At 39.9% G+C, this 24,304-nt stretch overlaps 1 protein-coding gene across 1 annotated transcript in view; it reads right to left on the reverse strand.

Annotated features, from left to right (window-relative positions):
* Nucleotides 1-3,520: 3,520 nt before the first annotated feature.
* LOC150079759 (uncharacterized) overlaps nt 3,521-24,304 on the reverse strand; it is a 40,096-nt gene continuing 19,312 nt past the window's right edge. Inside the window, exon 2 of the mRNA XM_090383224.1 lies at nt 3,521-4,697. Coding sequence (XP_090239350.1) covers nt 3,521-4,697 — 1,177 coding nt within the window. The remainder of the gene's footprint in view (nt 4,698-24,304) is intronic.

Here is a 24,304-nt window from a genome sequence, read left to right on the forward strand (position 1 = left end):
TATACTCTTAATTTCTGGATAAATTGTTACCCCCTTTTCTAACAGATTATAATTTACAACCTTCTTCAATACGGGTAATCATGCCACTGCCAAATTCTACAAAAAACTACTTGAACATTTTGATGGCTACTGTCGTTTTTCTTATTCCCTGTAATTCCTTTCCAAAATTCATTACTTATTCATTAACTTATTAAATTGATTATTAACAGGTATCGATCACTTCTAATTCCCATCCAAAATATAATTAATCGTTGCCCTATCAAACAATTATAAACAAGGCATCAATTACTTCGAATAAAACAAAAGACTTCTATATACTTATTAACATGTTCTGGTTATTGTCCTTCAGCACATATCCTACAATAACCTCAACTAAATCTCGACTAATAAAAGAAAACAAATGTTGCTAAAGGGCTCTCTTGATGTGAATAGACCACCTGTTGTGAAGTTGGATGGAAAAATGATTAGGAGCACTCTGCAGCATAAATATTTAGGAATTTATTTTGACGACCATCTTAATTTTCATGCAAAATATGTACTTCAGAAAATAAAAGCTATGACCTATAAAATTATTAAGATTACCAGGAGTACTTTTGGTGTAAGGAAATCTTCCATTAAATTATACTACTCTTGTATATTTATACCAATTTTGTGTTATGCGGCTGGGGCCTGGGGATACAGAATCGGTAACTCCCTTGTTCAAAAATATCTTACTCAAGCACAAAGATTCTTTCTTCTCGCTGTAAGTAGAGCTTGTCGAACTGTCTCTACAGCTGCTCTCCAGGTCCTCAGTCATCGACTGCCAATCCAATATGAAGTAATGTTACACTATCTTTTATATTGTAGAAGAAAAAATGTTCCTGCGATTGTAAATGGTATAACGTATAATACTGACTTGCAAGAAAAGGTAGACATTAAAAGAATGAGAAATGAATGTTGTACAGCGTGGAAAAATACCTGGTCTACCTCTACTTTGGGTAGGGAGACCTTTAAGTTTTTTCCCGAGGTTGTTGATTACGACAAGAAAATGGACTGGTTCAATCCTGGTTTATATGTTACGTTTTTATATACCGGTCATGGAAGTCTCAACTTTAAATTGTTCACACTAGGATTAAGTAACACTCCTCTCTGTAGTTGTGGTGCTCAAGAAACTGTCGAGCACCTCGTGTTTCATTGTCCTCTGTACGATGATTTAAGACTGGACTTTCAAATTCTCACAAATGTATTTGACTGCTCCGAACTGCCAAGATTGGTTAACTGTTCCGAATATTATACTGCCTTCTCCACCTATGCAGAGAAATTGTTTAAACGGAGGAAAAGAATTCTTGCTCCTGAGGTTCAGTAAAATGCTAGACTGTTTCTTTGGATTACTCTTACCTGATGTATTGATCGGTCTGCTGGACTCCGAAGCCCAGTATTTATTTATGTACCATCATTTATATACTATTTTTATGTATAATTAATCATTCAAAATTGTACACAATGTATAGATTACTTTCAGTGGCGAATAGGGGAAACCCTGGAGACCGCCAAAAAATAATAAAATACTTTGGCTTGACTGACTCTCAACTCGCTCAACATCGACATCGACCTGTGGTGTATTGACAAAGCATACCGGTATGCCATCTTGGCCTATCTTTCCGTTTGTAAAGGACAATTATGGAAGTTCCAGTCCGAGTTAGCCGATGTCATTTCATGTTCTGCTCAACTTGTAGCCCTTTTCGTTTTATTTCCCATTACAGTTTGATTATAATTTTTATTCGTTATTTTATGTAAATTCTCGATGTACTTTAACTCTGTGTTTGTTCACTCCTATAAACAACGTATTGTAAGATTCCTCTGGCTTTCTGTGGAAGGAATCACTAATGTATATAATTTATGTTAATAAAGACTCTTCTTATTATTATAAACCTTATTCAAAGCAAACCTTTTAACTAGAGTATTCCGAACAAATCCCTCAGATATAATCTGTTCTTGTTTTAACACGTCATTAATAATTATTGAATTTGTTTCTACGCGTTTAAACTAATTAATGACCTACTCATCTTTCTATTCAACACTGTGATTACCAAGAATTACTAGAAGATTCCTTCCCAGTCTCTGGACATTCTACAACACAAATATAGTATAAATAACACAATTAAAGATTTTGGGTTATTCGAAGCTTAAAACGTTGTATAATATTGCTAAATCGCCATGACAACATGTCACTTTTTAGAAATTCTGTAAAATAAACTTCCCAGTAATAATGTGCAATATGAAATCAATTGAAGGATAAAGGAATGGGCTGCAGGGAGTGTCAATTGCTCCTTATGAGTAAATCAGTAAATTTCTATTAAGGGATGATTAACCTACGTCTTGATTACAATTTCTTAATTAAAGTGACAATAACAAAGATTTTTTTATGATACTCAGTGAACGATAAAGAATATATCGAAAAACAGCCAAACCCGGTGATTACAAAGTGGTGATTGGGCAATTTTTGAGTATAAAGCAGAGTTTTGTCAAAGTGTGGTTAGCCCATCATCTAAAACGAGAACTGATTTGCACTGCCCTTACAGGAATAAATAAAATGATTTCCTTGGGTAAGAAAGAAGCACATTGTTATAAAGAAAACTTGATTTATTATCATCATTCTTAACTTTATAATTTTTGCTCATAAGATGCAAAGTGAAAATTCTTTGTGAAATTCTTTGTGCATCTTATTTTCTGTATTATTATAGTATCTGTATTATACTGTTTGATTTGTTTTACTGAAGGCAATAATTCTTTTATTCTACAAAGAAATGGTTGAAAGTCAAAATATAAATGGATTTATATTTTGAATAGAGTCAATGGAAAACGCATACAATAGGCAAACAGAGAAAATACTACTTTCTGTTAATTTTAATGTTTCACTTTGAACAAAGTGCAGGATGCCGGAGTTGGACTAAGAATAGTGTTCACTATTATTCAAAAATGTTTATAGTTTTCAAAATATGATGCTGATAGGCTCCTTTTATCAGGATAACATGTTTGCATACTAGTATCAACTGGCCATGGAATAGAACATAACAGTTTCCATCATATACACTAAATCATATTTTCACATGAATCAGCAATGTGGGAAACGTTTTTTACATTGGTTTCCAACGCTATCTTCGTATGAACGTTAGGTCAAAAAGCACTCACATTAAACAATTTTCTTCCAGAAGACATAACCATAAATTATGGGATGCTGCTGACATTTTAGATCAAGCCCTCTTGCCATTTACCATTAATTTCAAACTAACTGTTGTCACCTGATATTATTACAGCTCTCCTGAAAATGAGGAATCTGTGGTACCTTCACCAATGGTTTTCCTGTGTGAACCGTGAGTGCTTAAAATCTTTAGTGCAACACCATGCACCGAGAAATATCTTCTTTCATTTCTCAGAAGCCCAATTAATAAGTATTTCAAAAGCATAATTTGAGAGATATCTCTAGATATTTCAAGGTTTGAATATAATACATTGCAAAAAGTGCATGATACTGGTTAAGTTAGACACCTGAATGGTTTTCCTCAGTATGCATGATCATGTGGTTTTTCACAGTTTCGGGTTTGGAAAATTCCTTCTTACAGGTTGGGCAACTGAACGGTTTTTCTGATGTATGAATTTTAAGATGCTTTTTGAGACTCGCTGAAACGGAAAACTTCCGTCCACAAATTGAACAGCTGAAAGGTTTCTCCCCTGTATGCATTCTAAGATGCACTTTGAGATACCCTGCAAAGGAAAACTTCTTTCCACAAAATTTGCAGCCGAAAGGTTTCTTCCCTGTATGAATTCTAAGATGCTTTCTGAGATATCCTGAATTGCCAAATTTCTTCCCACAAATGTCACAGTTGAAAGGTTTCTCCCCTGTATGAACTCTGTGATGAAGTTTGAGGTTTCCTGATGTGGGAAACTTATTTCCACATATTGGACAGCTGAAACGTTTCTCCTCTGTGTGTATTCTAAGATGCCTTCTGAGATTTCCTGAAAGGTTAAACTTCTTTTCACAAATTTTACAGCTGAAAGGTTTCTCTCCTGTATGAACTCTGTGATGAAGTTTCAGATCCCCTGAAGCGGTAAACTTCTTTCCACATATTTTACAGCTGAAAGGTTTCTCCCCCGTATGAATTCTAAGATGCCTGTTCATATTCTCTGAAAAGGAAAACTGCTTTCCGCAAATTTTACAGTTGAAAGGTTTCTCCCCGGTGTGAATTGTAAGGTGCTTTTTCAGATACCCTGGAAAGGAAAACTTCTTTCTACAAATTTTACAGCTGAATGGTTTCTCCTTTGTGTGTACTAGCGTATGTGTTTTTAATTCTCCTGATGTTTTAAACTGCTTTTCGCAATTTTGACAGCTGAAAGGTCTCTCTTCTGTATGAACTCGCATATGTGATTTCACCTCCCCTGATGTTTTAAACTTCTTCTCGCATTTCTGGCAGCTGAAAGGTTTCTCATTTGTGTGCACTCGCATATGGGATTTCAATGCTCGTGATTTTTCAAACTGCACTTCGCAATTTTGACAGCGGAAACGTCTCTCTCCTGTATGGACTCTGACATGTAGTTTAAGAGCACGTGAAGAAGAAAAATTCTTCTCACAGGTTGTACAGGTGAAAGATTTCTCTTCTTGAATTCTCTTCGAAATCTTCATTCTGAGGTGAGCTGATAGAAAAAACTGAATTGCATAGCTTGTAATGATGTTTTAATTTTATTATTATTTTTTAATTGTACGACGAGAACACTTGCATGCGTTACCACCACACACAATTGCACTAACTGTAGAATTCACTTACGGTACAGAAATTTGTTTCGTTAGTGGTACCTATCAATATCTCCATTTGCAAATTTCAATCTTTAAATTAGACCAGACAGTGTAGTGATACTACATGCATTCTTCTCCATTTCTTGTGTTTAAATCGTTGATATTTTAAGGTTATTCCGAGTACCTTTCATTGATGTGGTTCTTCTTGACTGATTTTCTTAGAGTGAAATATTTGTACTTTCTAGCTGGTCTCCAATTTTCCTTGAAAAGGCCTGTAAAAAGTGGATGACAAAATATATTGCATATAAAATTATATATTCAGTGAAGAAACATACAATATAAAATTTTCATGATGTTTATGAAGCATTTGATGCGATGGATAATGGATTTTCTATTGGATTAAATGGGTAATGCTAAATTTAATATTTTAAATTTAATTTCTCCAACTTGAGCATCCTTTGATCCATAGACATCGCTGCATATTACTGTCAAACCAGCTTTCGTTTGGTATTTTTAAAAATTTCTTATAAATTTCATTGGAATCTAAAAGTACCTTTCAGATATTTAATAATTTTCTAGAATAAATTTTAAAAATGCTAAAAATAGCTCCAGATTTTTAATGGACCTCTTACTATAACGCGAAATGAAAATAAACTTATTGACGGAGTTTGCAATTTCTAATGACAAACGCAATAACAGGTGTTATAATAATGTATCCTATTGGTCCACTCTATTTTCGTGAAACTGAACCTAGTTTTTACCAGGTTCAGGTTTCAACTAATAAATTCTATAATTTTAAAGCTATCCATAGAGCTGAAAGTCGCCACAGCTGGAGCCGGAAGTATTTTCTTTGATTTCCCCACTTCAAATTTCAGAAATTTCTGTTCATTTTGTGCATTTTTAAGCCTTTTTCAATTAATTTTTCACCCCCATCCTACATAAGAGGAGAAATTCTTCCTTAGTACACAAGCTGAAAAAATTCACCATCCAGGTTCATATATTGTTCGAATGTGCCATCTGGAGTCCGTTCAAATAATCAACCAATCATTTATCAACTCTTTTACCATCTTCTAAGTTACATTGTGTTCATATGATCCACTTTGGGAAATTTGGGAAGTGCTTACATCAATTAGAATCAAAAACTGATTCCATTTCCACGCCATAACGAATTACTTTAAGTACAATAAAGGACTACTGCCGATTGATTTTACTGCGAGGAACTTTCCACAATAAGACATCTACAAAAGGTGAAAACATCCAGTCAGTTGAATGGAACCGTTATTTGCATTCAAGGACGAACTATACGATGATGTTTCCAATTTATAATGCAGCTCACTTGCCAATATTTTCAGAAGACAATTACGTATTAGAAGCAGAAATTGTTCTCCACTACACCCACATAATGTGGCCTGCGTAGCCGAGTGGTCAGGAGCGAAAGTGCAGTAGCACACGTTCTTTGAGTAGACCGGAGTTGAAGCCCCTGACTGCTAAATGCGGTCAATCTGCCAACCCGTACTGGACCAGCGTGGCAGATTATGGTCCATTTCCCTCAACATGAATTGTTGAGGAGGCTTCCATCCTGCAGTGGGTTGATAATGGCTGCACATTACTTTACCCACACAATAACGAATTATTTTATAAACCACTATCGATTGATATATTTTCTGGAAATTTCGTTGGAAGATAAAATATACGTCGAGCAAACGTGCTCTACCAATATTGTTCCTTAAAAAAGCAAAAAGGCAAAATATTATTCCCTAAAATAATTACAACAATTTTATTTATTTTTTTTATGAAAGCTAAACCTCATCTGAATCTGTAAACAGCTACCTAAATACATTCTATCAGTATGCCAAATTTTTTGGCCTGTCAGTTAATACAGACAAGTCAAACTACCTCATCTTTAAGCAAATCCGGACGACCTCTGCTGATACTAGTTCTTCTCTACGTCTGGAATTGCCAGATGTTCTGACTTCCACAGACAGTGTCAAATTCCTCGGAGTAATCCTTGACGCCAACCTCACCTATAAAAAATAAACCCAAGCTCAGTATTCCAAAGCCCGGAGAGCGTTCTGGGGAATGAAAATAGATCTCTGCAAAACGAACAATAAGCAAATAATCAGAAATACCTTGCACCGTACTTCTGTAGTGTGCTCTCCGATGCCGCGGAAGTCTGCTCGGCGACACCACCCACCAGCCTCAGGAAACTATGTGCCCTCGAATTCTGGGTGCTGAATTGGTCCAATGTCTGGTCTCATACATGACAATTAATCTCCAACTTGCAATATACGCCCACAATCCACAGAGCCCATGTGTTAAAATAAAGGCATTCCTTCATCTGTGCTCAGCTAAGCATGATCATACCAATATCTGGAACGGTTCGTTGGCGTTTGCCAGATATCTCCACACCATCCCCTCCTTGGGCTCAAGGCTCCAGCGGTTACAGAATTTCAAGAGACACTTGCCAAATGTGACTCTGGATATTCTCAACTCGGTCAACATTGACATCAACCTGTGGAGTATAGACAAGGGACATCGCGATGGCATCTTGTCCTCTCTTGCTGTTTGTAAAGGACATTTATATAAGTGCCGATTTTATTTAGCGGATGTCATTTCATGTTCTACTAAAATTGTAGTCCTTTTTCTTTGTAATTACCTCTTCATTTTTAGGGTTTGATTATTAGTTTTGTTTTTCTTTATTAATTATTATTTAGTTTGTTTTTCTTTTAAAAAAATGACTTGTATAAACAATGTATTGTAAGATTCCTCTGGCATTCTGTGTAAGGAATCAATATTGTATATAAAATTTATATTAGTAAAAAATTATATTTTTATTACTATTTTATAGATGATGATATCATCATCATCAGCCATTTTCAATCCACTGCAGGATGAAGGACTCTCCAGCAACTTTCCAGTTCCTTCTGTTTTGTGCAATGGCCATCCATTTACTATCCAAAAACTCATGAATTTCATCTTTCCATCTCCGTTGTTGTCTTCCAGGTTTTCTCTTAACTCCTCTGGGTACATTCTGCTATTTTCTCAGTCCATCTGTCGTCATGTCTTCCAGCTATGTGTCCTGCCCAAAACCATTTTAGTTTTTTAGTTTTGATAAGGATGTCCTTTACTTAAGTTTGCTGCCTAATCCATGTGTTTCTCTTCTAATCTAACAGTCTGATTCTCAATATAATTCGTTCCATTCTTCGCTGTGTAGTTCTCAGCTTCTCTTCCATTCTTTTGGTGAGTGCCCAAGTTTCACTTCCATAAGTCATGGTGGGGAGTATACATTGATTCATTATTTTACGTTTCAGACAAATTGGGATATTGCTCCTCAGTGTGTGACTATATTTCCAGAATGCTATCCATCCAAAATTTATTCTTCTCTTGACTACCAGCCATTTATCACTATTAGAGCTAATGACTTGTCCCAGATAAGTATATGACTCCAAGTTTTCATTTACTTCTCCTTCAATGATTATTTCCCTTTCTGTGGCATACTTGTTCATCCTTACTTTTGTTTTAGCCATATTCATCTTTAGTCCGAAATCCTTACGAACTCTGAATAACTGATTAAGAATTTCCTCTAATTTTGTGGGATCGTGGCTTATGACCACAATGTCATCTGCAAATAGTAAATGGTTTAGGTATTCTCCATTCACATCGATCCCTTTCTGCGACCTGTCTGATGATGGTTTATCATTAGCTAATGCTAGTCACCACGGCTCTGTTGGGGAGGCGCATTGTTATGCTGGAAGAGTCCATTGCCCTGTGGATGCACGATGACAATGAAAACATGCAGATGGTCTGCAAGGATGGAAACGTAACCTGAACCATTCAGAGATGCGTCTAGATGTATCAGAGGTCCCAACATATGCCAGCTGAAGACGCCCGAGACCATTACCGACCGTCTCCCTGCCTGAACAGTTTCTTGTTGACATGTCGGGTGCATAGCTTGCTGCGGTTTCCGATAGTAGATGCAATACACATTGAAGAAACGAAGTATGTACGACCATTTCGGTTTCTTATGCCAACACCAGTCGCGTGCGTTAGGGTTCTCTCATGTAGAACGCAATTAGCATGTCACCAGCAGCTACAGGCAGCCTAAATGAACCATATAATTTAATACATTCAATAACAGTGTGGGGACGGCAGCATCCCTTCTTGTGTCATTCCCCCAGCTTACCTCAACTAATTAAGCTTGCTGATCCCCAGGGAAGTACAGTTGTCACTGAACTGGGTACGCATTGCTCGCACCTCTGGCCTTTAGGCAATTATTAGAAGTGCTGTTGCTTAGAAAGCAAGTTGTGGTAACGTAAAGAAACAAATTGATCCAGAAGTTTTAAAGTAGCAACAGTTCTTTTATATCTTTATATATCTGTAAAGTGCTAATAAATAGGTAGAAATAGTTGGTTAGTCCGTGTTTTATTAAAATAGATGTCTCAAATACTTTTTGAAGTGAATACAGGCAATAGGCTTTTGAAGACTACAGGCAATAGGCCTGTAGTCTTTGGCAAATTTAGGATGGTTATTTTTTGGAACAATAAACGAAGTACGTATTCCATATCCTCAGAAAGTGGTTTTCCTTTAAGATTTTTGGAAATGTGGAGAAGATCTATGATGTATAAATTGCTAATCTTAATCATGAAGAGCGGGAATTTATGATACCCAATTGTGGCTTTATTCCTGAGGATATTCACAGCGGCTTTAACGTCATCTCTAGCGATACTGATTTGAAAGTTCCGCATAGACTTTTGTCTTTTTTAGTTTGCTGATCGCTTCTTGGATTTTCTCTGTGTTGGCTTCACTGTCAACTTGATTTTCTGCCAGAAGAATTCCAAAGGTGGCTTGGGTTCATTCTGAGAAGATGTGCTCGGGTATTATATCCACACGTGATTTCTTCTTAGATACCCTGCTTCCTTTTTTTAAAATGTGATCGCACCATATCATACTGAGCTTGACGTTTCAATCGAATGAACCGTGCTCCAGCTTGTTTATATTGAATATGATCAGGTGATGTTCAGTTTTTCCATTTTCTGAAGAGTTTTTCTTGGTCTTGAAAGCGTATTTTACATGTAGACTAAACCAGGGATTTGCCCGACCGGAAATTTTAATGCGTCTTGATGCCCCCTCAAGAGCAATAAAGTGAAGTGTTCCCGAGAGTGCTTCTAAGGTATCGTCTAAGGAGAGTTGGAAGAGATTTTGCCAATTGAAATTAATGAGCCGTTTCAAAATTACGTCTGTTTTTATATACATGTACTTGGTTGAGAAGGTAACATCAGTGTTGCTTTCCCACCTCCCGTTCTCTTTTTGTCTACAAGTTTGACTTCTTAGGTTGGATTGCATTGAGAGAGGGATGTGATCAGAGCGAAGCGAGTTGTATTGCCAGTTAACGTTAGCAGTGAGTGTGGAAGTTAGAGAATTAAGAAAAAAAAAGGGGGAGCCCCTTGGTATAACCAAGGCCTTAATGAAATGAAATTATAAGGAGTGTTAGAGTGAAGGGATAATCGTGAAGATTTGGCTATAGAGAGGAAATCGTTAGATGGTAATGAAGCTGTCCTAGGAATCAAGAAATCCTGATCGTATTTGCCGATTGTAGCTGGTTCGTCGAATGCACGCAGTGTCGCCAGAAGGTACGACACCCATGGATGCCAAAAGATTGCATATGCCCTGAAATCCGTAACCTTTACTGTAGGAGGATAACTCAAAGACTACAAAAAGAACTGGCAGTCGGAGCCCCAGCATGAATGGAAAAGTATGTGCAATGACTCTAAATAGCTACATTAGGGACAGATTATGATGATGGAAATTGTAAGGGGGTGGACCAAATTATGAGAATATAATGAGAACTCTACAACTAACAAATTGATTCCGTATATACACACATCTTTGTGCATATACCCAAAGCAGAAGAATAGAAACCAGAATGCTATGTTAAATTGTGTATATTAATTAAGTTGATGTTAATATAAAGTTGGGCGAATTAGGTGTTGGAAGTATGCTAGAGAAAAAAATAACACTTTAAAGAAAGGGTTAATAGTGGCTCGACCCATCGGTAAACGTTGCTTATAACTCTTAAGGGATTCTAAGGGAATTGTGGAACATTACGCTGATGGGAATAATTGCTGCTTCCAAGGTAGAGAAATTAGGCAGCATACGAAGTATAACTTAACTTTATAGTGGGGATCAGAATAATTAATGAGAAAGAAGAAAACTTTAGGGCTAACCAAGCGTATGGCTAATTAAAGGCATATGACTTCTATAAGGAAATTCTATACGAAACAGTTCATGTGTTAGGATTAGAAATTACCTGATTGTATAAATTGAGGTATAATTGCCATTATACAAATGTTAACTGTATTTTATGTTATGTACTATGCAAGATATAAGAATCAACTAAGTGAGACTGAACATTTGTTGATCGAGGAGAGAATGCCTAATTAATGAAGGCAGAGTTACTGCCATATTGCCATTAATAGTTGACCAACTTTATCCTATCATTTGTGTGAGATCTTATGAAATTTGACATATTTGTATATAAATGTGTATTTGAATTGTAATTTTCATTAGTCATTAGAAAAGTCATTAGTGTGCGTTAAAATTGTTTTACCAAATTTGTTGCTTGTAGTTATTCATAGATATTGACATTTGCTTGCTGCTATAAATAGATTCAATTGAATTTAAGGGGAATACCTAACCTTCCATGAGCCAGAAATCCCTGAACTAGTTTAATATAGCACAGTGGGAATGGGAGAAAGGAGGGTAACTTTTCCTTGCTCAAGTCCGATATAGTGTACTGTATTTATGTGGGGTATACGTTACCGTGTTAATTAGAGTGGGGGAGTAGACGGAAGGCTGCAGGAAAAGGCAGAAATATAGGGATGATAGAGAAGGCGACCCCAGATAATCAGTGGGGCAGTCCATACCCCACCAGACGATGAGAGGAGCAGCGGCGAGGGGAAGAGACAGAAAAGACCGATTTTTTTTTTTTTTTTTTTATGTGAACTCCAAACACGAGAGGTATTAGAACCTATAGTACTTAGTACCCAAGAAATAAAGATACGAAGCACTCTTACAGGGACCCCATGTGCCCAGAGTTTTTAAGAGCCCAAGAACTCATTAAACAGAGAACCAATTATGGTTGACAACTCCATAAACAACAATGTTAAGAAGCTGAAACTATTACAATTAAATTGCCAGCGATCATCATCCGTCATGACAGATATATCCAAAATAATACAAGAAGAAAATATAGACCTCTTAGGATTGCAAGAATTGTACTCCTATAAGGGAAAAGTAAAGGGACTACCCTACAGCACTAGAATCATACAGTCAAAACCCTCAACTGATGGTGAGGGAGGAAATGCAACAACCAGAGTCTGGGCAGCTATTGCCATAGCCAACCCCAATCTCACAATCACAAGAATAAACAGCCTATGCACAGAATATGCAGCTGCAGTCTGTGTAGAAGGCCCAATGGGGAAACACTACCTGATCTCCCTATATATGAGAAAATCAAGACAAGATCAAGCAATAGAACCATTCCTCAATTACATAGACCTTGCACTTGACAAAATACAGGACAAAAAACTAATAATAATGACAGATACAAATGCAAACTCTAGTTCATGGAATAGCCCACACACTGATGAAAGGGGTGAGCAATTGGGAGAGCTAATCACCTCTAAAAACCTAGTTGTCAAAAACACCACAGGGCATCCACCAACATACTCATCTGCCACAGGACAGTCCTTTATAGATATCACATTAGTGGGCCCAACCCTGAGCAATAAGATATCAGATTGGAGAGTGCATCCATCCTGGTCTGCCAGTGACCATGCCGTCATAACATTCCAACTAAACTCAGAACCATGCAAAAACCCAGCTAGGAAATCATACAACTTCACTAGATATCAAACAAAAAGAGCAAATTGGAATGGCTTTGACAGGGATGTGAGGGAGTCCTTTCCTCAGGCATACATAAACTCAATCTCTAACCTCCACACAGATGAACAAATCAAAACCATAATGGGGAAAATAGCAGAAATTAGCAATAAAAACCTAAAGAAGAGAACCAGAAAACCTAATTATGTCCCTTGGTGGACAGACTCACTCACTGCTCTCAGGGCAGCTATGAAGACTGCAAGGAAAGTGCTTCAAAAGGCCAGGAGGCAGTGTAGACCCCCTGACGCAATCCAGGCACTCCAGGAGGACTACAAGCATCATCGTAGAACATATTTTAATAAAATATACCATGAGAAGCATGATGCTTGGGGACGACTAGTACATAGATCTGCAAACACAGAACCGTGGGGCTTGGTCTATAAATTAATCACAGAAAAATTGCAACCGGGGGAGGTCTACCAGTCTATAGCCACAGCTGGGGAAGCTGATAGCCTCACCTGGGAGGACTCTATTAATGCAATACTGGACGAATTGATACAGCCAGATAAAACATGCCCAGAGAGCCCATCACAGACAAAAATGCGAATTGCACACTTGACTTATGCTGCTTCCCCTGAGGAAAATAATTTCACTGCCGAAGAGATAAGCCAAGCAATATCAACCTTGAGAGAAGGGAAGTGCCCTGGCCTTGACCTTATGGAAGTGACTACTGTGAAGAGACTCTGGTCCCAATGCCCTGCTCTGTTTATCAACCTTTATAACTCTTGTTTGAAGCACGGCGTGTTCCCAAAGCCCTGGAAGGAAGCAAATCTAAAAATTTTATTGAAGAGCCCTGACAAGCCACCTAATCTGGCCACATCATACAGACCAATAGCTCTGCTCCCAGTCATGGGGAAGATATTGGAAAAGCTCCTAGCCCTTAGACTAAAACATTATTACCATCTAAGACAGCTCTCATCAGATTGTCAATATGGGTTCACCCAGGGAAGGTCAGCAGTGGATGCCATTGTCTCTCTGCAAAGAACGGTCAGTACTTCAGAAGCTACTTATGTCCTCTGCCTCTCGGTTGACTTCAAGGGGGCCTTTGACACAGTTTGGTGGCAAAGTGTCCTTGAGAGGTTCCGGGAGGCTGCAGTGACAATCCCCATCTACCGCCTGCTAGTAGATTACTTCCAAGATCGCAGCCTGGTTGTCTACTCTGGTGACTGCTTTGTCACTAGGCCAGTTACGCGGGGCTGCCCACAAGGATCGGTTCTGGGACCACTCTGCTGGAATGTGATTCTTGATGGGTGGCTCACACGCCAACACCACCCGGCTGTAAAGGTAGCTTTTGCAGATGACCTTATCATCCTCCTCCAAGGAAACTCAAGACTGGCCCTAGAACAAGCTGCCAATGAGATTCTTGAAGACCTCTGCGCCTGGAGTACTCTACACAAACTGGTAATCTCCCCGGACAAGACTAAGCAAATCCTGCTTAAAGGGAAACTGGACATTCAAAGGCCACCTAACATCAAGTTATACAACCAAAACCTCAAAATGGTAACCTCACTTAAGTACCTGGGGGTGATAATAGACAGCAAGCAGCAATATATACCCCATGCGAAATATATATTACAAAAAGTGAAAACAATAACTGGAAAGCTAATAAGAATCACCAGATCCTCATGGGACATAAGACCGCGGACCCTGCTACTTTACTACAACTGTATCCTGCTTCCAATCATCACATATGCAGCAGGAGCATGGGCCAGCAGCATAAAAAGACAGGTAGTCAACAGGCTTCTTACACAAGCACAAAGGTTCTTCCTGCTTGCGACCACAAAAGTATGCCGTACAGCATCAACTGCAGCCCTACAAATTATAAGTGGCAAACTACCAATCAAATATGAGATAATAGACACCTACTTACAATACTGCCGAAGTAGGAATAGTCCTTCATGCTTTGAGGGATATGACATAGACAGAAACCTAACAATAAAAGATGACAACAAGAGGCTGAGGGATCTGTATATTAGAGACTGGCAAGCAGCCTGGGAAAATGAACCAAAGGGGAGAGTAACACACATGTTTCTCCCAGAAGCAGTAGAACTAAGCAAAAACAAAAGGCCCTGGTTTAACCCAGGATTATACTTAACTTTTCTCCTAACTGGACATGGCAGTATTGACTCAAGACTGCATGCTCTGGGACTTTCAGAGACGCCACAGTGCAGATGTGGAGCCCTGGAAACAGTACAACACATCATCCTGGACTGTGCACAATACACTGACTATAGGTTACCCCTACAACTGGAAACTAGTGTCTTCACCGAAACTGACTTCCCTCAGCTACTTATAAATGAGGAATCTTACAAAGCAATATCTACCTATGTGGAGAGAGTCTTCAAGAGAAGAAAGAACATCCACAACAACAACTAGCAAGAATAACCTACCAAGGGGTCTGATTAATATCATACTCTCAACTGCCAAATCAAAGACTGAACAGTGATCTCTACTAGCAGTAATGAGCACAAACAAACAAAATATAATAATATCTAAATAAGAACCTCACACAGTAAGGGAAATGGATGCCAAGGCACAAAACCTTCTACCACAAACTAGACCATTGCAGGCACTACCAAGACAAGATTGTACCACACAGATTCTCCAGGAAAGACTGCCCACTGGCCATATAAAGCACAGAAGGAATACAGTGCACATGAGGAAGATGAGTAGAAATCCTTGTTCATAGTAGTATGGCAGGAACCAAGAAAGAAAGGTGAATATGAGAAAAACAAACTGGCACTAAGGAGCATGATATACACCTAAATCCCAAGGTAATGGCCTCAGACAACACAGAAATCTGCTGGAAGCAGGTAAAAGATACAGAAAAGAGTGCATCTAGCCATAGCCTGTCATCCAAGAGGATTACAACATGGTCCTAACAAATATGACACCAAATACCTATGCCAGGCACCCAGGCTCACCCAAATCTTAAATTGCCAAGCCCACTGGATACTTGGTGAATGAAAGGATATGTGAATACAAACCTTAGATCACATCTGCACTGCATGAACATAAGATGAAAATGGACAGTAAAACCAAATCAACCAATGGCCTGAAACTGATTCACCACACGGTGTCTAGTTTCTGATCTCACCGTATTCTGCTACAGGCAGACTGGGCCGCTGGAAATAAAGCAAGGTGAAGGCAGTACTGACACCTCAGAAACTACAGCAATGGCCAAAACTTGCAGCTTCATAAATAACTAGCACCATGCCAACTAAGACTAGCCAAGCTAGAATTGTCTGCCTTAGGAACATAGAAGAAATATTGAATTCCCATCCACAATAACATACCATGAATAAAAACAAAATTCCAATAGTGAACATGACAAGCCAATACTAAGGGCAAGTGGTTGACCCTCCCCCACTTCCCAAGTTACACCTCCTATAGCACACTGCTATAAACAAAAGGTGCCACTGGAAAACCTGCAATGAGGACTCTGCCTGGAATACAGGGTACCATAGCAAAGGTCAAACACCAATAAAAATCATAACCTACCAGTGTCAAGCTCATGAAAGAGCAATCAACTGAACTGCAAATCCTAAGGTCACTGGGTGAAGGAGAATGGTGAGTATCACCCTTGTTCACAATGGTAGTACAAACTAAATCAAACCTGAAAATGGGAGCAACAAATTTGCAACAAGGAGCTTATTACTGAACAATATTCCAGTGGTCATGTCCTAGACTCACAGCACACCTGCACAGACAGACATGAGACACAAAAAATTCCAGGCAGCCTACAGTCTGACAGCAAGAAAATCATACCTTAGTATCAGGCAATGTAGGTGCCAGTACACACCAGAGCCAGGCATATCTGGATCTGACTAAACTGCTTCAAAAACCACACTACCAATTGCCAAATCAAGACACCATAGTGATCTGTTACTGGTAGACATGTGCCTTAACAAACAAAATCTAAATAATACTTTAAATAAGAAAACACAGCAGAAGGAAATGGAAGCTAAGGTACATATATATTACCACAATCTAGACCACTGCAGGCACTATAAAGACAAGACTGAAGCACACAGATTCTCTGGGAACGACTACGCACTGGCCATAAAATGCACAGAAGGCACATTCAGTGAACTGACAAACTGCATGAGGACTATAGCCTGGGATTACAGGCAACCATAGTAATGGATATACACCCTACAAAATACATAACCTACCAGTGCCAAGCTCAAGGAAGAACCAACAACTGAACCAACAGAGCCTAAGGGACTTGGGTGAAGGAGAACAGTGAGCAATGCCTTGCCCAAAACTGCAATACAAACAAAATTAAACCTGATAATGGAAATAACAAAACAGCAACAAGAAGCATGCTATTGCCCAATTTTCCAGTAGCCATGCCCCAGACTCACAGTACACTGGCACAGACTGATAAGAGACAGAAAAATGCAGGTAGACTGCAGTCATATAGTAGGAAATACATACTGTTGCTCTTATGCAATGTAGGTGCCAGTAAACACCAGAGCAAGGCTCACCAGGATCAGAAAATACCGTATTAAACCACAATCTTAATTATAAAATCAAACATAGCAGAAGGAAATGGATGCAAAGGCACACAAAATACTGCCACATTCCAGACCACTGCAGGTACACCAAGATAGGACTCAGGCACACGGATCTTCTGGGATAGACTCCCCATGGTCACAAAATGCACAGAAGGACCACTTACTGTACAAGGGGTGGGGAGTTCCCTCTCTTGTACATAGTAGTGTGGCAGGAATCATGTAATAAAGGTGAATGTGAGAACAGCAACTGCAATTGAGAAGCATAAAAACAGAGAATGGTGAGTAAACATCTTAGAACAAGTGGTCAAAAAATGAAGATAAGTGAAAACTGCCACTGAAAGAAAGATTACAAAAACCACTACAAGGCAAGCTTAGGAGACAATCTGGGATTGGTTACCCAACCCCACCAGTAAGAATGAAAGGATTATATCTAGTAGGGACCATGGAATGCAGTGTCAAGTGAACAGTGATTTATCTCAGTGTTTTATCTTCTAAAATAACCCTTGAGAAATTGTAACATTGTGTGCGTTGGAACTTACACTCCCACTCTCTGGACAGGTTGAGCCCTGCGGGAGCTGGGAGCACAAAACCCAAATTAATATGCCAAAAAATTAAAAAAAAAAAAAAAAAAAAAAAAAAAAAAAAAGAAAAAAAAACAAAAGACAAAAGTAACAACCCTGTGTAAAACAGAAAAAAAAAAAAAAAAAAAAATGAGCTTCCTCTTAAAATGTGCTTCCACACTGGTCAGGATTGGGCCCTGGGAGTGTTGGAGGCATAAATAAGGTTAAATGTAAGTGACTCATAAACTAAGAATAACTGATAGATACTAATTATGCAATTTCTTCCAGCTCTAGATTTGGCCCCTAGGGCACATATGGATAGTAGAACCTGGCTGCCTCCTCGTGGCTAGGGACGGGAGTGGGGGGTTGGGGCACATTCCGCCCTCGACCCCCTGCTGCTAAAGGCCAGAAGCCAGCCACACACAACACAAAACAACACACAACTCACACTAAACTACCCACATGACTATAAGCTAAGTTAAAACTAAAGGAATTATAACAAACACGCACTAAACTCAAACTTAAATTAAAACTTAAACATAAAGACACCCTAACTTGACTTAAACTTAAACTAACTACATAACCCAAAACTTAATTAAATCTTCACTAAGGTAAATTAATTAAAACTAAATTCACATAAACCAATATAAACCTAACCCTAACCTAACTTCAGACCAATTACAACTATTAACATAAACCTAACCTATATTAGACTTAACTAAACTCCACCGAGCTTAATCTGCAATAACTAAGCAAAATGAAAACTAACCTTAACCTCGACTTAAAACTCAAGCTAAATGTGACTAAACTTAAACTAGAACTTAAAAATAGGAGGAATTTCAGATACTGCTGGCATCAAAAATCTTAAAACAAACGGCGGACATAAGGGAAGCCTTGGAAACCGCCAGTAACCTACATAAATACTTTGCAGACTTTGCAGTACTTAGTACCGTGCTTGGGTTGGAGGTTGAGAAGACGAAAGAAGTATTTGTTGACTTGAACTTCTGTAGATTGTAATTTTCAGGAAATACGTATGAAGGAAGGTTGTTCCAGAAAACGGCCGTTGAATGAATAAATGAGGAAGATGAAAAGTTGGTTCTGTGGGTTTGAAGTTGGACAGTAAATGGATGTTGGCTGGTGGCGGCACGTGTTCGGACTGTTTTGAAAGAGAGATCGGGAATTATAGAAGCCAATTCAGAAGAACAGTGCCCAAGGAAGTATCTGTAGAAGAGGCATGCAGCAGAAACAGTACGTCTATGAGACAGCGAGTGGAGAGACTCTGTTAGAGATGAATCATTAATTAACCTAACTGCCCTCTTCTGAATGGAATCAAGAAGCCTGAGAGAGTTTTTGGGGGCACCACCCCAGATGTGGGAACAATATTCCATGGTAGGGCGGATGTGCGATTTATAAAGAGTGAGCAGCTGTTTGGAAGTAAAAGAGCGAAAGAGAAAACCAAGTTTTTTAGATGCAGAGGAAGCAATATTTGTAATGTGCTTGTGCCAAGAGAGATTAGAAGTCAGGGTAATCCCCAAAAGAGATATATCATTTTGCCTAGAAATCGGAGTGTCACTAAAGATAAGCATAGGAGCAGAAGAATCCTTTTTGCGAGATATAAGACAAGACTGAATTTTAGAAGGGTTGAAATCAACTAAGTTGTCTTTGCCCCACTGCAGAATTACCTGAAGATCAGCATTTAAGGAATTGGCAGCAGATTTTCGAGAACTTGAAGCTGATTGAGCACGACAAGGTTTCTCAAAATGGAAAGTTGAATGCAAAGTGCTATCATCGGCAAAACTATGGATAGGATTTTCAGTCAATGGAAGGTCATTAATATACAAGAGGAGAAGAGTGGGGGAAAGAACTGAACCTTGGGGGACACCAGCATTAATGGAGAAGTTAGAAGACAGAGAGCCATCTACCATCACCCTCAGTGAGCGATCAGAGAGAAAACTGGATAACCAATTACTAAAAACAGTTGGCAAACTATAAGATGGAAGCTTGTTTAGAAGACCTTTACGCCAAACACGATCAAAAGCCTTTGAGATGTCAAGAGCAACTACTTGTGTTTCACCGAACCTTTCCATTGAATTAGTCAATAAATGGGTAACATAAGCCAGAATATCACCAGTGGATCGACACTGACGGAATCCATACTGGCGATCGTTGATCAGACGGAAGGTTTCTAGGTAGTTTAAGAGTTGGCGGTTAATTGATTTCTCCATTACTTTAAAAAGAGTAGAAGTAATTGCAACGGGACGATAATTGGATGGGAGGGATTTGTCACCCTTTTTAGGAACTGGCTGGATATGAGCAAATTTCCAAGCAGAAGGAAAAACACCTTTGGAATAAGAAAGTGAAAAAGGCGGCAAAGAATAGGAGTAAGTTCAGGAGCACAGGTTTTGAGAACAAGTGGAGAAATACCATCAGGACCTGGAGCTTTCTTAGCATCAAGATTCATCAAAATCCTTCTGATATCCTTTTGACTGAAGACCACAGGAGGCATTGAATGGAGCGTGTTAGGAATGGTGGGAGGTGTTTTTACCAAGATCATTAATACATGTGCTGGAAGAAAAATGGGATGCTAGCAGGTCAGCTTTATCCTTGGCTGAAGTGACAACAGAACCATCTGGTTTGGACAGAGGTGGGAGCAGAGATGGGCAAAAGTTGCGGCCAATAGCTTTGGCAAGAGACCAGAATGCTCGGCTACCATTAGGGCAAGAAGCAAGTTTTCTACTCTTAGCCTGTTCAAACTCTAGTTTGGACTGATTAATAACTGCTTTACAATTGTTGCGAGCTTTGGTGTAGGCAGAAAATGAAACTGAAGAATTAGAAACAAGCCAATTACGATATGCAACATTCTTCTCTTGGACAGCCTTAGCACATTTATTGGAAAACCAAGGTTTAGATAAAGGACGAGATTTTAAAGTGGAGTGTGGAATAAAGGATTCCATTCCTGCAAGAATAATTTCACTGACACGATCTGAGCAAACGTTGACATCAGAAGTTCTGAAACAGTAATCAGACCATGGAAAAGAAGAAAAGAAGTCTCGCAGGTCATCCCATTTTGCATTCTTGTAATGCCAAACAACACGAGGTTGAGAATAGCCATGAGATAAGGTTCCATTGGAGAGGAGACAATCACCAAGTTGTGATCTGAAGTGCCTAAAGGACCTCTCACTTCGACCGTGTACTTAGAAGGGTTGTTTGTGAGAAAAAGATCAAGCGTATTGGCTGTATGATTAGGATTGTCCGGTATTCTTGTAGGTAAATGAACAATCTGTGCTAGGTCATTAGTAATTGCAAAAGCCTCAGCATCTCGACCTGCTGGGTCGGTGTGACTAGAAAACGGAAACCAGCTGGAGTTGTGAACATTAAAATCACCAAGGAAAATTACCTCACTGTTAGGAAAGTTGGACTGGAGAAAGTCAAGTTGCAAAGAGAGGAAGTCAAAGAGCTCCAAGTGATTAATGGAGTTTGGAGAACGGTAGAGACAACAGATGAATTTGACACAATGAGGTAGAGAGATTTTAAGCCAGAGAAGATCAAAGAGAGGAGATTCCAAATTGCCAAGTCTCTGGCAGGGAACATCAGAACGGACATATGCACAAGTACCACCTTTGAGGCGAAAGGAATCATACAGCAAATAATTTGGACATCTGAGAGGAGCAGTAGTTGAATCAACTGATAACTAAGATTCAGTCAGAAATAGTACATGGGGTTTGGAAGACTGCAAGTCGAAATGGACATCGTTGAGATGGGACTTGAGACCACGTATATTTGTGAAATGAATTAGGAAGTCCTTGGGAGGTTTAGATCTTTTCGCAGATAAGCTTGCTCTATTATTTTGACAATTCATGGTGTATTCAATAGTAAGAAAACGTGGGTGGGACATGCTGTATGAAGTAATGAAATTTTTGGATATGGCGTACATGTGGTAAGAATATACCCAGATCCTTGACATAACGTGGCCTCGACAATGCTCCCCGCATACACACTACTCGGACTCCCTCCAGCCACTATCTGGCAGAGTAGAGGTAGCAAGATTATACACTAGCTGATCCCTAAGCTTCCAAGAGAGTTACCAATAGGTTTGGTTCGGTGTACTATCTAGCGGCCGGCCTGCGAACACCGTTTTAGAGCTGTACCCTCGAAATGTAAGGAATATTGGATCTCGCCACGACATTCATCATAACCTCAAAAATCATCAATCATACTGCATGATGGAAGAGATAGGGAAGGTTTCCAGAACTTAGCTCTAGAGACTAAACATGGGTTCCACCACTTCAAGCCTCCAATAAGCAAAGTGGTGGTATTTCAGCGGTTGATGAGAGTCATCTACCACCTAGTACTGCCTGGTAACATAGAGGGGCAGCGTTCTCCCACGTGGTGTGGGCGCCACACCTCGACCCCTACTTGCGTTGGTTCACACCTGGGTGGTCACCCACCATGTACTTGTGCATGGAGGTTATACCCAGGATTACTAACAGTCCCACCATCGTGAAGGTGCAAGCAGAGGATTTGGCTGTCACAGACCGTCCGGACTTCGCCGAATTTGGGTCCACTTGAGTGTCACCCGAATATCAGTTCCATCAGCGTTTTAGACTCCCAGGTAGCAAGAACAGCTTGTCAGCATATCTGAGAGAATGTCTGTGACAACCTGAAGGACCAAAGATAGGACCACATAATCAATGGGGTGAGACGCTAAAAGATTAGAGATCAAGAAGGGGTGAGGAGCAATTTTGAATATTTAGATTTTGTTGTGTGGGTATTCACTGTGAAGTTCAATCAGAGTGGGGGAGGCTGGGGGAAAGGTTAGAAATATGGAACCAAAAGGGAAGGCAGCCCCAGGAGATCAATGGGGCATGCCCAAGCCCCATCAAGAGAAGAGGGGTGGCAAAGTACAAAGTATGTTGAGGGTCAAACGGCACCAGGAATTTCTCCCATCTCCGCGAGTGTTCGCTGTATCGAGGGACAGTACTCTGTCAAGACCAGAGATTTAAAAGTGTGTGGATCATGTGTTGTGTAGTATGTTGTGCCCATTGTTCTTCTGGCCTATTGGCCGTCGAGCCCCTGATGAGACCCGACGTTGTCCGTACTATGCCAACGAGGAGGCTGGCCAGGTGTACCTTGAAATTTGTTATACTCTGGCAGGTCCCACCGCCTAATTTCCTGGGATTTCAGCGGCTGGGTCCTATAGAAAAAAAAAAAAAAAGATAGATAATCGCGGTGGTATAATTGCAAAATCGCTATTAAGTTAGTATGTTGGGTTTGTTCCCCAAAATTACCATGGGATTGTACGCTAAAATGACAAGCTCTAGAGGCCTAATGGGGCGGGCAATAATTTTGGTGCTAATTTAAATTTGGATGCGTGGGGCTTTCGCGGTGTATAGTCAAAGAGAAGGGTAGGGAGACTGAAGGCTGGGGAGAAGAAAGAGAAGTAAGAGGCCGATAGGGTAGATGGCCCCTGCAATCAGTGGGGCATGCCCATGCTCCACCAGAGGGAAAGGGGGATGGCAGGAGGAGGAGAAGACAGCGAGCCATCTCCCCCCCCCCTGCCAAGGAATAGGAGTGAAAGCAGGCTGGTCAAGGTTGCCAGCCCAGATCGCCATATGGCTAGGTGGCAGCAATGTGCTGCAATCATTTTTCTGAGCCCTTGCATGGTAGTATCTGGGAAGGTTTCCGTGGTTGTGTAGACATTCTGCTGGCCTGCACGGCATGGTTGTTTACTGCAATGGTCGAGGCTGTGGGAGTGTCCTTCTCCTTGTGAAGAGGTCCTGGGCCAGCTGCGCGAATGCCTTGTATGTGTCAACTTCAGTTATGGCGAGGTCTTCTTGGTTACGGAGGTTAAGCTGTGTTCTAGTAATGAACCTGCAATAGAGGTCCTCATATAGTGGGCAACTGTACATTAGGTGCTCCCACGTTTCACGTTCACCACAGAGGCAGAACGGTGTATCACTCAGTCCAAATCCTTGTAGTTTGTCTCTAATGGCCCTGTGTCCCGTCAGCAGGTAGGTGGTGTAGAGTCCTGGTGAGAGCCACGGTGGATAATTCGGGTATACCAACCGTATGTTGGGTAGAAATTTTCTAGTTATTGCACCTTTGCTGGTGGTCTCCCAGCGGGGCTGCCAAGTTTGTTGGAGGTAAGCGGAGAGACGGCTCCTTTCTACTTTGGGATCATTTGACAGATCTATGGTGTAGTCGAGGCATGTTGCCGTTCTGCCTTTGGTCAGTTGATAGAGTAGCCCATGCTTAACAATCTCCAGGTGTAGAGGGAGGGATCCCGTTATAGCCTGGAGTGCGTGGGTACTTACAGTGTTACATGCTCTCGAGATGGTTAAGAGTATGTGTCGCTGTGTAGTCTCCAATTTTTTCCGGTTCACTGCAGTGGTAGCCTTGCGATACCATATTCCAGAAGCATATGTAATCGCTGGCAGGAAAATAGCTTTATAGTAGAGGCTGAGGGTTTTCCGCCTCAAACCCCATTCCTTGCGTGTGATTCGCGCAAAAAG

This window comes from Mastigoproctus giganteus, chromosome 10 (genome assembly GCF_048544385.1).
Source record: "Mastigoproctus giganteus isolate SK-2022 chromosome 10, ASM4854438v1, whole genome shotgun sequence".
NCBI lineage: Eukaryota > Metazoa > Arthropoda > Arachnida > Uropygi > Thelyphonidae > Mastigoproctus > Mastigoproctus giganteus.